Consider the following 15,556-nt stretch of genomic DNA (forward strand, 5'->3'; position numbering starts at 1 on the left):
ACTGCACCCCCCCCCCCACGCCCGCAACCACCCCCCAAGTTGCCTCAACTGCAGAGGAGCCTTTGCCACCCACCGCCCAACACACCTCAACCTTGAATTCCAACAGGCTACTCGGGCAAGCACAACGCAAAGTTACTGTGTACCCACCTCCAAGCTCCCCCCAATATGCAGCCGCCCATGTGCACGCCTTTTATATGCTGTTTGTGAAGCACCTTGGCATGGGACAGACAATCCAGCTAGGTGGGGGTGGGCGACGATTCTGGCAGCTGGCCTAATGATGATATGCTGATTTATTACGCTGAGTTTCCTGACATCCAATGGCAGGAAACATGGCCTGCCAACGGCGAGTGGAGTGGGCAATCGCAAATTGGTTTCACGACACCATGAAACCAATTTTTCGCCTACTTGTCATATTGTCCGCTTACGCCACCGAACATATCAACCCAGCTGGCATGGAAAATCCAGGCCTTTGAAACACAGAGCAATCAAACACTACCAAAAGGTACTTTATTAAATACTTTTTGAAAGCCAATTCGGTACAAATATTTTAAAATGTTCTCGAAAGAGCAAGGTTAATTTGATTAAAATATGGCCTGGAATTTCCCTGTAAACTTCAGCATTATTATCACACGAGAGTTGTGTTGCATCATTGTTCCCTAAGTAAATTGGTGCACCCAATTGTTTCTCAAACTCAATAGCATTGAATTTGAACAAGTCCACTCAGAAACATTTCTTATTCTTGGTTGTCCTGAACAGTTTCCAGAAAGTCCCACATTATGCCAGTTCTGCACAATGCTGGTTCCAGTGTGCTACCATATTAAATGCACTTGAAGCACAGAGAAATTTAAATAAATAAATAACTTGAAGCCAACTGTAATTCAGTAACACACTGCCTTCACACCCAAATTGCTTGTAATCACACCATACCTTCGTAGGCAGCTCACCACCACCTTCTCAAGGGCAACGAGGGACGGACAATAAATGCTGGCTCCGCCATTGAAGCCCACATCCCGTGAATGAATAAAAAAAGTTAGTTGGGCTCTTAAAACTCTTGTTTCTTGCTTGTGCTGACATCATTCCTTGCAAAATGATATAATCAGTGCATGCAAGCATTCAATTCAAACAGAGGTCCCACTTCTACAACAGCCAAGGAAAATTCATACCCAGCCACCAGAACTTTCAAGCCTCATTAATAGCTATTCTGTCAAACAATCCCACTTGACATTTGCAACAAAAAACCCAGCCAACTTACTTACTTACTCATTTTCAAGCTAAACTCCCTGTACCCATACCATTGGCTCCTTACTCCACTGATATGCTGCTATTGATTGCCTCTTGCTTGCACATTTACAGCTTTTTTGGCTTTGCAGAAGATCATAGCTCTCCACTAAGTCAGCTCAACAAGCTTTGGAATAATTCACCCAAAATTGCAAGTCTAGTCATGGCTCTTGTAGTCTCGTGTGCTATTACCCAGAATGGTTGAATATTAAGGTGGGATTAGATAATTGTAAGATGGTGTTGTTTCCAAACTCTATTTACGTCCATAGTGATTTGTAGCTCTCAAAAACAGACCTGTGCATTCTAGGATCTGATGCCTATAATAGTAGCTGTGTGTTGAAAAAGAATAATGTTGCTTTGGGTGAAACAACCCTATTAGCAAGATATTTTCTAAACTAAAAAAGGCATACCTTCTAAAGACAAATAAATCACATTGTTAGATCATATCATTCAGACTATAATGACATTAGAATTGTTACAATAACTAAATGTATGCTGGAGAATAAAAAGTAAACAATCAGCAGTATATTTGTTGCTATAAAACAGTACAAATCTGAATCAATCCATAGGAATTTCAAGATAGAATGTATTTCCCAAAAAGTTCAATACACTGCAAGGTGTCTTGACATGTTTTGGAAACAACGAATGCTCTTATTGCCTGGATATTATCTTATATGTGACCAAAAGTTGAGCAGCTAACAGTTTACTGGATAAATCACTAACTAAGAAGTCACTGAGTATAGAGCATTCAATAATATAATGAAGCATATTTAACCTACAGCACTTAAGCAGCAGTGATCCGGTCTCATACACCAAACTGATGCTTTGACAAATAGGGTTAGACTTAGGGTGAGCTATCTGCACCTTAACTGGTAACCAAATCAAAGCACATTGCCTTTAATCTATAACACAATGCTTATTTGTTACTCTTTAAAAATCACCCAATCATGGCAATGCTTTTTTGTGCTTGCTCATTAGAGATTATGGCTGGAATTTTCTCTGAATTGCACTAAGTGCAGTGGCGGGCGTGAAAAAAGATACAAGGGCAGGTTTTTGCACAGCATCATCTAATTCCTGCCTCATTAATGATGCAGCCACAGGAAACACACCGTATCACTGGCGGGTAGTCTTTGAATTGCCCACCACACCGTTACCTCACCATTTCCTCAATCTGGGTGCCATACCTAAACTGCAACCACTGGCACAGTTCTCAATGCTTGCAGCCCAGAATTGTTCCAGTGAAGACATGGCCCTGAAAGCCAAGGAAAATTCAGTGACCCATCAATGAAATTACTTCTGGAGGACTGCCATGATGTCATCTACCCCTGCTCTGGCCGCAGGGGGTCCAGCAACTCACCACTCCGGCTTCGGAGGTGATAGCAGTGGTGGTCAGTGCCAACACTGCACAGAAGAGGTTGTCCATCCGGTGCAGAGAGTGGGTGAATGATCTCATCCATACTGCCAGCATAAGTCAACCATTTCATCACTCTAAACTCACACACTAACATCCCATTACACATTCACTGGCATCTCACTCACTGCCAGCTCAAGGGACTTCACCACTCACTGTCTCACAAACACACTCACGCCTCCATCTGGCCTCATTTCCTCTGGAGACTGTCTCCTCAGCCCTCACTATCATGAGGCCACTTGAACAGATCAACATGCACCCCCACACCCTGAGATACCCCACTTCCCCAGTACAACCCTTGCCTTGCAGCATCTTCCCTTGCCCAAAGCCACTTCTCCCTCTTCCCCAAACAACAAGCCCTAGACCTGCAGCCATTGAAAAGCCAGCCCCTCATTACAGCTCGTCTGGTAGGTAGAGACTTACCCATGAGCCCCCTTAAAAGTGATGTGGTGCTGCCTGTGAAGCCTGGTGCTGATGACTGTGAATGCTGCCTAAAGCAAGGTAGGCAAACAAAGCTCAAAGGCAGAATCATCGGCTCGGCGAGCGGGGGCGGGGTCCACTCGCCGAGGTGTAAAATGATGTGGGAGACGTCGGGCATGCATCCCGACATCACTGCGCGTCATTCAGACTTTTAGCTCAGCGGGCGCACATCTGAGTCGGCTGCATGCCCGCCGAACTGTCAAAGGCCTATTAAGACCAGTTAACTATCAATTAAAGCAATAAACTGAGCTGCCCGTCCAACCTTAAGGCGGCCTTCACATTTTTCATGGACCCTCATCCATGGGCGGGATGAGGTTTCATGAAAGTTTTTAAAGTCTTGTAAAAGTTTTTAATAAAATTATTAGACATGTCCCAGCTCATGTGACAGTTTCACATGAGGGGACATGTCTAATTTTTTTTTTCTTTATTAAGTTTTTCTGAATTTAAACTAATCTCCCTGAGGCAGCTTTGTGCCTCAGTGAGATTTCTTCATTCTTCTTGCTCTGACTCAGGCAACACCACCAACCGCCCCCCCCCTCCGCTGCCCGCACAGAGAGCACGCAGCACTTCCATGTAAAATGGCGGCATCCAGCCAATCGCGTGGGGACAATCAGCTGCGCACATATCGACGCCCGCTCCCACCCAACCCTCCCAACAAGAAGAAAATTCTCCCCCAAAGTCCTGAGCGAAGTGCAGGTCACCAGGTGCACATTGCTTATGTGCAGTTGTGAAACACGTTGGTGTGCTAAGCTCATGATCCTGTGTGGGGGGATGATTCTAGCAACCAGGGGTTATAATGCAATTCTGGCGTATTGAAATTAGCTTCCCAACATGTGGTGGCGGGAAATATGGCCCGCTATTAATGGGTGGAGTGGACGATCGCAAACTTTTACAACGTGAAACCGATTTTTGCAATCTCCCGATATTTTCTGCTCCAGCTCACTATGATACCTGCTGCAGACTGGAGCGGAAAATCCCAGTTTATGGCTAGATCTGTAAACTTGCATTCTTTGACACAAAAGAAAAACAAAAACAGAATTACCTGGAAAAACTCAGCAGGTCTGGCAGCATCGGCGGAGAAGAAAAGAGTTGACGTTTCGAGTCCTCATGACCCTTCGACAGAACTTGAGTTCGAGTCCAAGAAAGAGTTGAAATATAAGCTGGTTTAAGGTGTATGTGTGGGGGGCGGAGAGAGAGAGAGAGAGAGAGGTGGAGTGGGGGTGTGGTTGTAGGGACAAACAAGCAGTGATAGAAGCAGATCATCAAAAGATGTCAACAACAATAGTACAAAAGAACACATAGGTGTTAAAGTTAAAGTTGGTGATATTATCTAAACGAATGTGCTAATTAAGAATGGATGGTAGGGCACTCAAGGTATAGCTCTAGTGGGGGTGGGGAGAGCATAAAAGATTTTTAAAAAATTAAAAAAAAATTTTTTTTTTAATTTTTTAAAAAAAATAGGAAGGGGGAAACAGAAAGGGGGTGGGGATGGGGGAGGGAGCTCACGACCTAAAGTTGTTGAATTCAATATTCAGTCCGGAAGGCTGTAAAGTGCCTAGTCGGAAGATGAGGTGTTGTTCCTCCAGTTTGCGTTGGGCTTCACTGGAACAATGCAGCAAGCCAAGGACAGACATGTGGGCAAGAGAGCAGGGTGGAGTGTTAAAATGGCAAGCGACAGGGAGGTTTGGGTTATTCTTGCGGACAGACCGCAGGTGTTCTGCAAAGCAGTCGCCCAGTTTACGTTTGGTCTCTCCAATGTAGAGGAGACCACATTGGGAGCAACGAATGCAGTAGACTAAGTTGGGGGAAATGCAAGTGAAATGCTGCTTCACTTGAAAGGAGTGTTTGGGTCCTTGGACGGTGAGGAGAGAGGAAGTGAAGGGGCAGGTGTCACTTGCCATTTTAACACTCCACCCTGCTCTCTTGCTCACATGTCTGTCCTTGGCTTGCTGCATTGTTCCAGTGAAGCCCAACGCAAACTGGAGGAACAACACCTCATCTTCCGACTAGGCACTTTACAGCCTTCCGGACTGAATATTGAATTCAACAACTTTAGGTCGTGAGCTCCCTCCCCCATCACCACCCCCTTTCTGTTTCCCCCTTCCTTTTTTTTAAAAAAAATTTTCAAAGGCGTGAGTGAACAATGTGGTGTGATTGGTTTCACGAGGTTGTGAAACCAGTTTGTGATCGTCCGCTCAGCCCGCTGATGGCGGGCTGTACTTCCCGCCATCAGACTTCGGGAACCTTACTGTAATACATCCACCAGGCCAGCCCACTGAAATCATCCCCGCCCCACTGAACCGTCTGTCCATGTCAGCGGGAATGCACACCGACATGTTTCATAACAGCACAGAAAAGGCGTACAGTTGGCGGCCTGCACTTTGATGGGAACTTGGAGGTGAATATACAGCAACGATATGCAGCACTCACCAAGGTCGCTTGTTGGATTTCAAGCTTGTGGAGCATTGGGGCGGGGGCATGGGGTGGAGCCCGGGGCAGTGGGGGGGGGGGGGGGTGTTGGGTGGCAAGGGCAGCCCTGCTGTTGAATATCGCGCACATTCAGGGTGGGGGATAGGGTGGGTGGGGGAAGCAGCCACACATTAGGAAAACCTGTATAAGGTCACCATTCCTCTGCAGCTGAGACAGTTCAGGTGCAGCCACATTGATATGATTAGAGTTGGGCCTCTAGCTTATCTGGTCATTCAGGCAACACAGAGGCATCGGAGTGCCTGCAAGTGCTCCAAAGCTTCTCATCCATCGGGCACAGATTACAAAGTGGTGAGCATTTTAGTGGACTGCAGAACAGTTGTACAATCTCCTTGCTAAAACTGGCCATGGAGCAGTCACTGCTGAAGGTGGTCACAGCCTCTTGCAATATCAGCATCCCGGTTTGGACCAGTCTCCCCGATGGTTCAAGCTAACAGTGCAGCCTTGCAGTGCAGGTTAGAAGAATGCCTGTGTCTGAGATGAGAGCACAGCATGCAGTCCAGTGGGCAAAGCTACCGCCTGTCAGTCAGGTGAAGTGGGGTGGAGGTGGGTGGGGTTTCGGGCAGCCATGCAGCGCACTAATCTCTGGGCATCCAAGTACTCTTTGGGAAGCCTTAAGAGGCCTTCACACTTAACCAGGACAGGTTCTTAGTACATACATGCTAACCACGTGTCTCTCTCTTTCATCTTGCAGGGGGAGTGCATCAGGATCATGGAGCTTGGTGAACTGGCTGTATGCCTGATGGCCTAGGGGGCGAAGACAAGGGAGGAGAGAGCAATTGAGGCTCCTGGCTGCTCAGAGGCCGGAACAGCATCCTCAGGAAGAAGGGGTAGCTGGGGCACCCGTACACACTGCCAAAGAGCCAGAGCGAGCTGTCACTGTTCGGTGCCCAGCTTAGCCCAGGGACTATAGACGGCACTATTCATTCCTGCAGATGACTGAGAACCAGTGTCGCCGAAGATTATTCATGTCTAGGGAAGTGGTAATCACATCTGCCCACTACTGCAGGATTTGGTGCCATGGATCATGAAGGGTATCCACTGTCAGTGGCAATGAAACTGACAGCAGCACTCAATTTCTATGTCAGTGGCTCCTTTCAGGGCTCCACAGGTGACTTCTGTGGGATATCACAAGCCTCCACCCACAAATGCATCCATGAGGTTACGGATGCCATCTTCATGAGGGCACACAACATTGTGCAAGTCACCCACAGCCAGGACAGCCAGGGTGCTAGGGCGATTGGATTCCAGATCTCGAATTTCCCACAGGTGCAGGATGCGATCGACTGCACTCATGTGATGCTCAGATCTCCATTGAAACAAATGGTGAACTATATCAACCGCAAGGTGTTCCAGTCGCAGAATGTGCGACCAACAGAATTGCATCCTGCAGGTTTGCGCACAGTTTCCAGGGACCGTGCACGACTCCTACATTCTCAATCGATCTCAGGTCCCTGAAGTCTTCCAGGGTCCACAGAAGCTGCAGGGGTGGCTCCTCGGAGACAAAACACGGCAAAGGCTGTGGCTGATGATACCATGCGGCAGCCTCAGACTGCAGCAGAATAACAGTATAATGAGGCTCATGCTGCAGCTCACAACTTGGTGGAGCAGATCATCAGGATGCTGAAGATGAGGTTCCAGTTCCAGGATGGGTCTGGTGGAGCCCTGCAATTCAGTCCGCAGAGGATGTCGCACATTGTCGTTGTCTGCTGCAACAGGAAGATGAGCTGGCTGAGGAGGAGATGGACGAGCTTGAGGTCTCCTCCGATGAGGAGGGTGCCGACAGGGATGAGGGTGAGGAGGTCCTCAAAGGCAATGATGATGGGAATGAGGCCCACGCACTGGCTGGATGAGGCAGGCGTGCTCAGGAGACCCTCATAGCTGCTCGATTTGTGGAGGACAGTGACAATGTGCAGTGAGGTGACCCCATAGATCCTCACATTGCATCTGTGAATGTTTGACTCCAGTCTGGCTTATGGCAGCATGAATACCCTCTGTGAAAATGCTCCTGTCATAGAGATGCAGTGGAGGCCCTAATAGTCACTCGATTACAGGAGGATGATGACGATACGCAGTGAGCACACTCCATAGAACTTCCCATTGCCTCTGAGAACATGTGACTCCTGTCTGGCCGAGGGCAGCTCGTTTACACTCTTTGATCAGAGTCATATGATAGAGACACAGCCATGAAACTTTAGAAGTGTCTGCTCCTTTGTCTGCCTTCAGTGCCTGATCCCTTCAGGAGCACAGCGTCACTGGTCACAGATGCTGAAGGGATGGGGGCCAGCCCCACCTTAAAGGTGCTAAGAGCACACAGAGAGAATGATGGAACTCTGTGGTGCCTGCTCACTACATTCTGGCAGCTATGACGAGCACCATCCAGGTGCAGGCATCAGTAATGTGTCCAGAGATGTGAGGCCGGATAATCACTTTGATCTGAAGGCTGCATAGAGCACAGGGAAGAGGCCCTGAACTGAGACATGTATCTTTATCTTGTGCAGAAAAGTTTCACATCTGAGTGACACGAACACTGCTCATCAGAACAAGGAGCAGGGAGACATTCTTAAGAGTTTACTGACAATAGTAAACATTACGTACAAGTGATTAACATCCATGCCCAGGCTGTGCAACTAATTCTTCTTAACTTTCCTAACCCTGCCGCTACGTCTTGTGGCCCCCCAACATCCACAAGGGAGCTGGATGCACCCTGCTGACTGGAACGCCACTTCCGTGAAGACCTTAGCGGGCATCCTCTGGAGGGCCGGGACCTGGAAAACCCCAGCCTATTTTCGGTTCCTGCTGTGTGGCAGTGACACCCTCCTCGGCCTGAGGAGCTGGAGCTGGAGCTGTTGAGGAAGAGGGATTTGGATGGGCTGGATACTCCCAGACTCACCTGGATGGATGGTCCGGAGTATGCCCCTGTGGATCCTCCTCCCTATGGGTGCTCGAGGGCCCCTGGCTGACTCCTTGAGGAGAAGCAGTAGATGGGGTGAGATCGAGTTGCCCAGCACCCCTCTCACGAATACATTGTTGGAGGCCAATTATGACATCAGCAATGGAGTTGAGACAGTGCAACAGTGCAGGACCAATGTCCTGGACCAAGGTCTCCATGGTGGCCACCACCCTACCAATGCTGACCTTGTTGCATTGGCATGGTGGTGCTATCACCTCAGAATGGGGCTGACAGACTCCTCCATCATGCCTTGCAATCTGAGGAGTGCAGCGGACATCCCTTCTTGATGTTCCTGAATTTGCCTTTGCAGCTCCAACAACTCAGCCATGACCAAGTCCAGAGGGTTGTCATCTGATTTGGACTCAGCAAATATATGGCCCAAAGCAGTCCTCCTGAGAGGTCCCTGCCGCTGCCTGCTGTGGATCAGACAGTGCGATGCGCTCACCAGATTGTGATTCTGAGGTTACTGTAAAGCTCAGTACCACCGGACTGTTTGTCTCTGCACTGGTGGAGGGTGTGGGTGAGCGCTGTGACAGGACTTCAAGGAGGGTACCTCCAGAATCCCCTTCAGATGTTTCTTCAGGGCTTGTTTGGAGGTCCTGGGTCATGGACTCTGTTGGCTGTTTGGCAGACATGCCTGCGAAAGCAAGGGGAGATAATTAGTACATGGCAGTGGCCTGTGAAAGAGAACACATCACTCATGACATGGTTGTCTGATGGATGTTGTAGTGTTGGACTCTCACTTGGTAGAGCACCACCGACCTCACCGTTGACACAGGACTGGTCCAGATCCTCACCGGCTAGCTGGATGGCTCTGCTTACAAAGTCTGTGAGGACCTTGATTTCAGGCATTTCTCAACTGGTCTGCGACCTTTCCCTATTGTTTTGTGCCAGCTTGTCCTGCATGAATAGAGATGGAGCGAGTGTAAGCAGGATGCCTGCCAGGGTAGATGACAAGTACACCTGGCCTGTGTGGGTGGTGAATGGTCCCATGGACGGGATGAGGACAATGAAAGTGAGTGTGAGAGAATGAATGGTGATGTCCCTTGAACTGGCAGTGAGTGAGGGTCCTGTGGATGTGTGCTGGGTTTGTGAGTGTATGAATTGAGAGTGATGAGAAGAGTAACTTACCCGGGCAGTCTTGGTTCAGACTCTACACATATCTCTAAGGATTGTTCAATATGATTGGATAAGGAGATATGCTGTTGCTTGTCCCAAGTCCCAGACCACTATAATGGGCAGCGGCTGTTATGCATTTCAAACTAATGTAACATCCAGTGCAAACATCCATTTTCTGGGTTTTTTTTGTTGGTTTAAATCAAAGATATGACAAATATCAAATACCTTGCAAAAAACCACACCCTTATCTTTTATCTCATAACAAATCAAACAATACATCTTTGCTCAGTAGGTCTGTCAGACCTGCTGAGTATTTCCAGCACTTTGTTTTTCTTTCATTTCAGACTCCCAGCATTTTGAGTGTTTTGCTTTTAATACATGTTTGCTGCATTATTTGCAAGAATTCTTTCATCCTCAGCTGAAGATTTTGTTCACCCATCTGAATCCAAATCACCCTAAAAATATGGTATTATTGGCCATAGTTTGGAATTGAATTGTTGCTGTAACTCAGAGACCATAAGGAAATAAGAAATGGCTCATTAAAGCATTTTGGCTGTTTTATAACATAGAAACAAAGGAGCATGACTCGGCCATTCAGCCTCCCAAACTGTTCCTCTATCTATTAGATCATGGCTGATCTGTTTCTCAAATCTATGTACCTGCCTTTGCTCAAAATGCCTTGATACCCCGTCTATCAAAATTATATCCATATTAGCCTTGAAAAAATTCTACTCACACAGCATCAACAGCCAGATTTCCACTACCTTTTCGGTGGAAAAGCACTCCATGGTTTCACTCTAAAATGGCCTAGCTCTGATTTTAATATTGATATCAAAATTGTTCTGGATTCTCCGTATTTACTCTAGTAAATTCCTATTAAGAATTTAAGTACCTCAATCCTATTGGATTGTTGTAAAAAGCCATCTGGTTGACTAATGACCTTGATATATGCTGTTCTTGCCAAGTCTAGACTATGTGTGACTCCAGACCCACAGCAAAAGACTCTTTACTGACCTCTGAAAGGGCCTAGCAAGCTATTCAGTTGTCTGGGGATGGGAAATAAATATTAACCTTGTCAATGATGTCCATACCCTGTAAATGAACAAAATATGTAGATCATCCCATTACCTCCAAATTCAAGAGAATACAAACTAAGTTCATGCAACTTGTTTTCATAATTTACCCATTTAATTTTGGATATCATTCTGATGAATCTGTGCTGCATCTGTCCCAAACTCAATACATCTTTCTTGAGATTAAATGCCTAAAGCAGAATGCAGTACCTCAAATGGGGTCTGACCAAGACAATAGCCAACTGAAGCATCACTTACTCACCTTTGTATTCCAACTGCCTTGAGAGAAATGGCATATACCATAGCCATTTCTGTTACTTTTTGTATCTGCACACAAACCTTTGCTTGATCTGTGCACATGATCACCCAAATATCTTTGCACCTCTCACATCCCTCAACCTTTATGCCATGGAATACTTCAAGCTATCTACAGTTACTATCACAACACTGAGCCCCATTTCCATTTAGTGCTTTGTTAAAGAAGTAACTGAATCTTTATTTGCACACACACACACACTTTTAGCAACAACTATTTGCAGAAGAGACAGTGTAAAGTTCTTTCTCCAAATTTCTTTTGGTAGCATGTCCAAGGTATTAAACTCGCATTGTACTCTATCTGCTATCAGTTTGCTGTAGTCAAGACATATTGTTGGGTAGCATTTTATGCTTTAACCTAAAGTTGACCTGACCATACTATGCCTAACATTGGTGTAATATGTCTTTAAGGAATAGCGGCATGCCCTGACTAGAGGGAAAATGTGTCATGTGATCTAGTCTCAGTTTCACATTGGCTATGTGAGCAGAGCACAGTACACACAGCTCTGCTGTTGATATCTTCAAGCTTTCTGCTGTTGTATAAATGTTGTTATATGTCTAGTCTAAATAAATGAACCCACAGCATGTTTACCCAATCCCTTACGAGTGATTGGTTCCTTTATATCATTATAAAAATACGACAAACATGGGAACACATGGGCTAACAATGACAAAAAAAGGTCATTCACATCCATCACCTTAATGCAACATAACATGCTGTATTATCTTAAAAACATATACAGTACATTTCAGAAGTCACTCTCCAACTCATTGCTTGATCAAGATGAATGTTATTGGGGTGTGCAATTCATCCTAATGCTTATTACACTGAGCATTCAGACAAACTGCTGAGGGCAGATTTGTTTAGTTGTCAGACAAAAGTCAGATGCTTAGGTTGATTCTATTGTGTCAACATTCATTTGAAATATTAGATTTATTGCTTTTTGAACTATAAAAGAGTTCCTGCCAAAATTTGGATCAATTGGAAATTCTGATCACTAAATGAATACTTTTTAATTCCAAATAGTGTATGGCTAAAACCGAATCACTGCTTCCCTACCCACCAATAGTTCCCTGCACACCTCAACTCAGTCGCTACATAGAAAGTAGCTGAAAAATTTAGAGACCAAGCCAATATTCTATTTGCAAAGACATGTTGCTTCCATTTAAAAAAAAATGATTTCCACACAGTAAACAAAAACATAACTGGGGAAACACTTTTACAGGGAATATGAGCTGGTTAAAAAAAGAAAGACACGTGGCGAGATGAAGCCTTTGAAATTATGTTTCCAACTTGACAGCTTCAATAACCATTTACAGTATAAATGGCCCATTTTCTGTGCCAGCCAGTACACTAAATTAGAGTTATATGCAAATTCCATTCATCGCACTAAATGGGCATTTGAGAAGATTTTTTCATATCTAGTGCCCAACATCATCATAAACTGTTTCTGAGCTGAAGCATATGCCACCGATTTCTGCTTAAATCTCTTCCACAAGACATATTTAATCTCAAATACTGTATTCTTTGATATATGTTTATAAGTAAATGCAAGGTTTAGTCAGGATTGTTTTTCAACCACATTGCTAGATATTTCAGCACTTTAGTAAACATATTCCAGTGAATTATGAAGCTTACCATAAAAAACTAACTGTCCTCTTGCAGTATTCTTTCCTCTTGAATTTTCAGCGGTGCATTCATATGTACCCGAGTCCTTCTGCTGGAAGTTTGGGATTTCAAGAACACCATATGTTTTATTCACTTTGACCTTGTCAGGAAATGAACTGCCAATTCTTCTCCAGCTAATAGTAGGGACCGGACTGAAATAGAATGGGTAGAAATAAATAATGAGTAGCAAATGGAGTACAACAATGATTCTTAGAATAAAAAAGAGAATTCCTCCTAATTGGTAGCCACACAAGTACCACAGAAGTAGGTATTTTGCACATGGATGACCAATGACAAAGTGAGCAGCATACTTCCTTCCTTGAATATAATTCAATAGTTATCAACTTCTGTTTTATAGATAAGATTATCATTTTATCATATTAATAGATTGCTCTCCTCAACTCCAAAAATATTCAGGCTTTGATGATTCTGTGAAGTAAGTTGTACAAAGAACTCCAACATTTGGATCAAATATCAGTACCGTGGCGTCAAACATGGTGTATAAAATTCCAAGTGTGTCTATGATTTACAAGGATGATTTTTTTCCTCTTCTAACTGATGTACTGTTATGCACCGAAGCAAGGTTTAGGACTTCTCTTTCTTTTGAAGTGCAATTGTATTTTTTATATCTCTCTCATGCTACCCACTTGTTATGTTATTCTATACCCAACATGGGTAGGATGATAAGGGATGTATTCTACTCCACAACTGCCATTGAAGGCACTCCACATTGACCCAAAGCAAGATTAAGGAATTAAATCAGTGCTCTTCTGTTAGAGCTACTGACATATCCGTGTGTGACATAGAAAGAATAAAAGATCCAACATGTCGCTAAAACATTTAAAAGCAATAATTCCAAAATAGCACTTATATGGTCCATTAATGCTATTCCAGTCTTTGTCAAGTATTGTATATACAAAAGATATTGCTATCAATCTGAGCAAACTGTTGATGATAAATATTGCCATTAGGTTCAGCACAGCACTTCTCATTACAATCCAAAAACTTACTTTCCCAGTGCAAAGCATTCCAGTTTTACTGTTGATCCTTTAGCTGCAAAAACTATTTCTGGGAAACGAACTTCAATCTTCGGTTCATATTCACCCATCACTCCTGTTAAAATACAAGAAAAGCATCTTCATTCTTCACTGATTCCTGAACACTTATTAAGCATAAGTTTTGTCCTTGCATGCATAGCAGCTTTTATGCATAATTAATTATAAGCACCAATGCCAGTGTTACATTCATTGCTTAATGATGCCTCCTCAATTGTTCAGTATATCACAAATAATTATCAAAAAGCCTAAAATTGAAATGTGAAACAGATTGTATCATTCAATTAAATATCAATGTAAGCATATAATTGCAGCCCATCTTTGAGCATAGTCAATTTAACAAGAGTTTCATTCAGTCTGCATTTTTTTTCAGCCTTTCTAGTAATTTCCCTCCATTTATATCATGATTTCCATGTCACAAGCTCACATAAGATTTTAAGGCATTTAAAATGCCAATTTGTGTTAACAGTTTCACCTTTCATTTTCAGAATGTGTGCATAAGAACATCAGTATTATCTGGAAAATATACTAGAGGCACCAATTACTTTTTAAAATGGCAATAGCAGAAAATGAGGTTGGGAGAATGAAGTGTTCAATCAGATGTAAAGGTTCCTAAGAGATGCTGAAAATCAGAACAAATTAAATTATCAAAACTGTAGCATTCCATATTTCTCTTCTCAAAAATTGCCCTTAAGCCACATTTGATGTGGTTAACTACATCATATATTTTTCTTTGTATGAATGATTCTTTTACAATTCTGGTCTCTCAGCCCTTGTATTCCATAGTTTCATTTTGTATAGAATTGTGTATTATTGTGAATATTGTCAGTCATGGAGCTGGATATTTAAAAAATAACACAACAGTGATTTTATTCATCATTTAAGGTTGTTGTTTTGGGTAAAGCTTGGTCAATTTTAGTACACTGATCCCTCACTAATCTTAAAGCTGTTGGCTTGGTGGAAACAAACCCAGCTCCTTAATCTCAGTGTCACCAGAAACTCAAGAAAATGTGCATCTCTTTTTATACCATATGGGATAAAGAAACTAGCTTTACACATAAAAACATGGTGAATTTGGCCCCTTAGATTGGCCTCTATGTACCTCGAGAATTGCTCTCTCAGCAAAATGCAAATTCAGGTGACTTATGTATAGACATCACTCTCCCAAAAGCAGAATACTGCAGATGCTAGAAATCTGAAATAAAAGCAGAAAATGCTGGAAGTGTTCAGCAGGTTGGGCAGCACCTTTGGAGAGAGAAAATGTTTCAGATGAATGGCCTTTAATCAAAATGAAAGGTCATGACAATCAGCACGAAATTTCATTGGCCTGAAACATTAACTCTGCTTCTTTTTCCTTATACACTGCCAAACCTGCTAAGCATTTCCAACATTTTCTGTTTTTATATCACTCTCCCAAAACTGGATTAAATTAGGAAAGCATCGTGTTCAAACCCTCATTTAATCAGAGGGAGAAAAAAGCTGGAATAGTTAAAAACTATGCAAAGAAAATATGGAAGCTTTAGGCCCATGTCCCTGCCAGAGTAAGTAACCTTTGTGCTATTAATGCCAGCAGAGGTTCTCTCTCAGTACCCCTGCTCTAACACAAGGGCTTCAATGGTTCATATAAATGTGGGTGTATAATACTGGATGAAAACCTGATATTTTTGTACACTTGATGTCTGGCCAAGCTCTGTTCATGTTCCCATCCAAAGCATA

The 15,556-nt window shown here is 43.8% G+C and overlaps 1 protein-coding gene across 2 annotated transcripts in view; it reads right to left on the reverse strand.

The window, feature by feature from the left end:
- LOC121280339 (contactin-4-like) overlaps positions 1 to 15,556 on the reverse strand; it is a 1,234,817-nt gene that overhangs the window by 787,228 nt on the left and 432,033 nt on the right. For both annotated transcript variants that reach the window (XM_041192228.1, XM_041192226.1), the window contains exons 5-6: positions 13,796 to 13,898; positions 12,756 to 12,937 (exon numbers count right to left, since the gene is read on the reverse strand). In XM_041192228.1, coding sequence (XP_041048162.1) covers positions 12,756 to 12,937; positions 13,796 to 13,898 — 285 coding nt within the window. The remainder of the gene's footprint in view (positions 1 to 12,755; positions 12,938 to 13,795; positions 13,899 to 15,556) is intronic.

Source organism: Carcharodon carcharias, chromosome 7 (genome assembly GCF_017639515.1).
Source record: "Carcharodon carcharias isolate sCarCar2 chromosome 7, sCarCar2.pri, whole genome shotgun sequence".
NCBI classification, from domain to species: Eukaryota; Metazoa; Chordata; class Chondrichthyes; order Lamniformes; family Lamnidae; genus Carcharodon; species Carcharodon carcharias.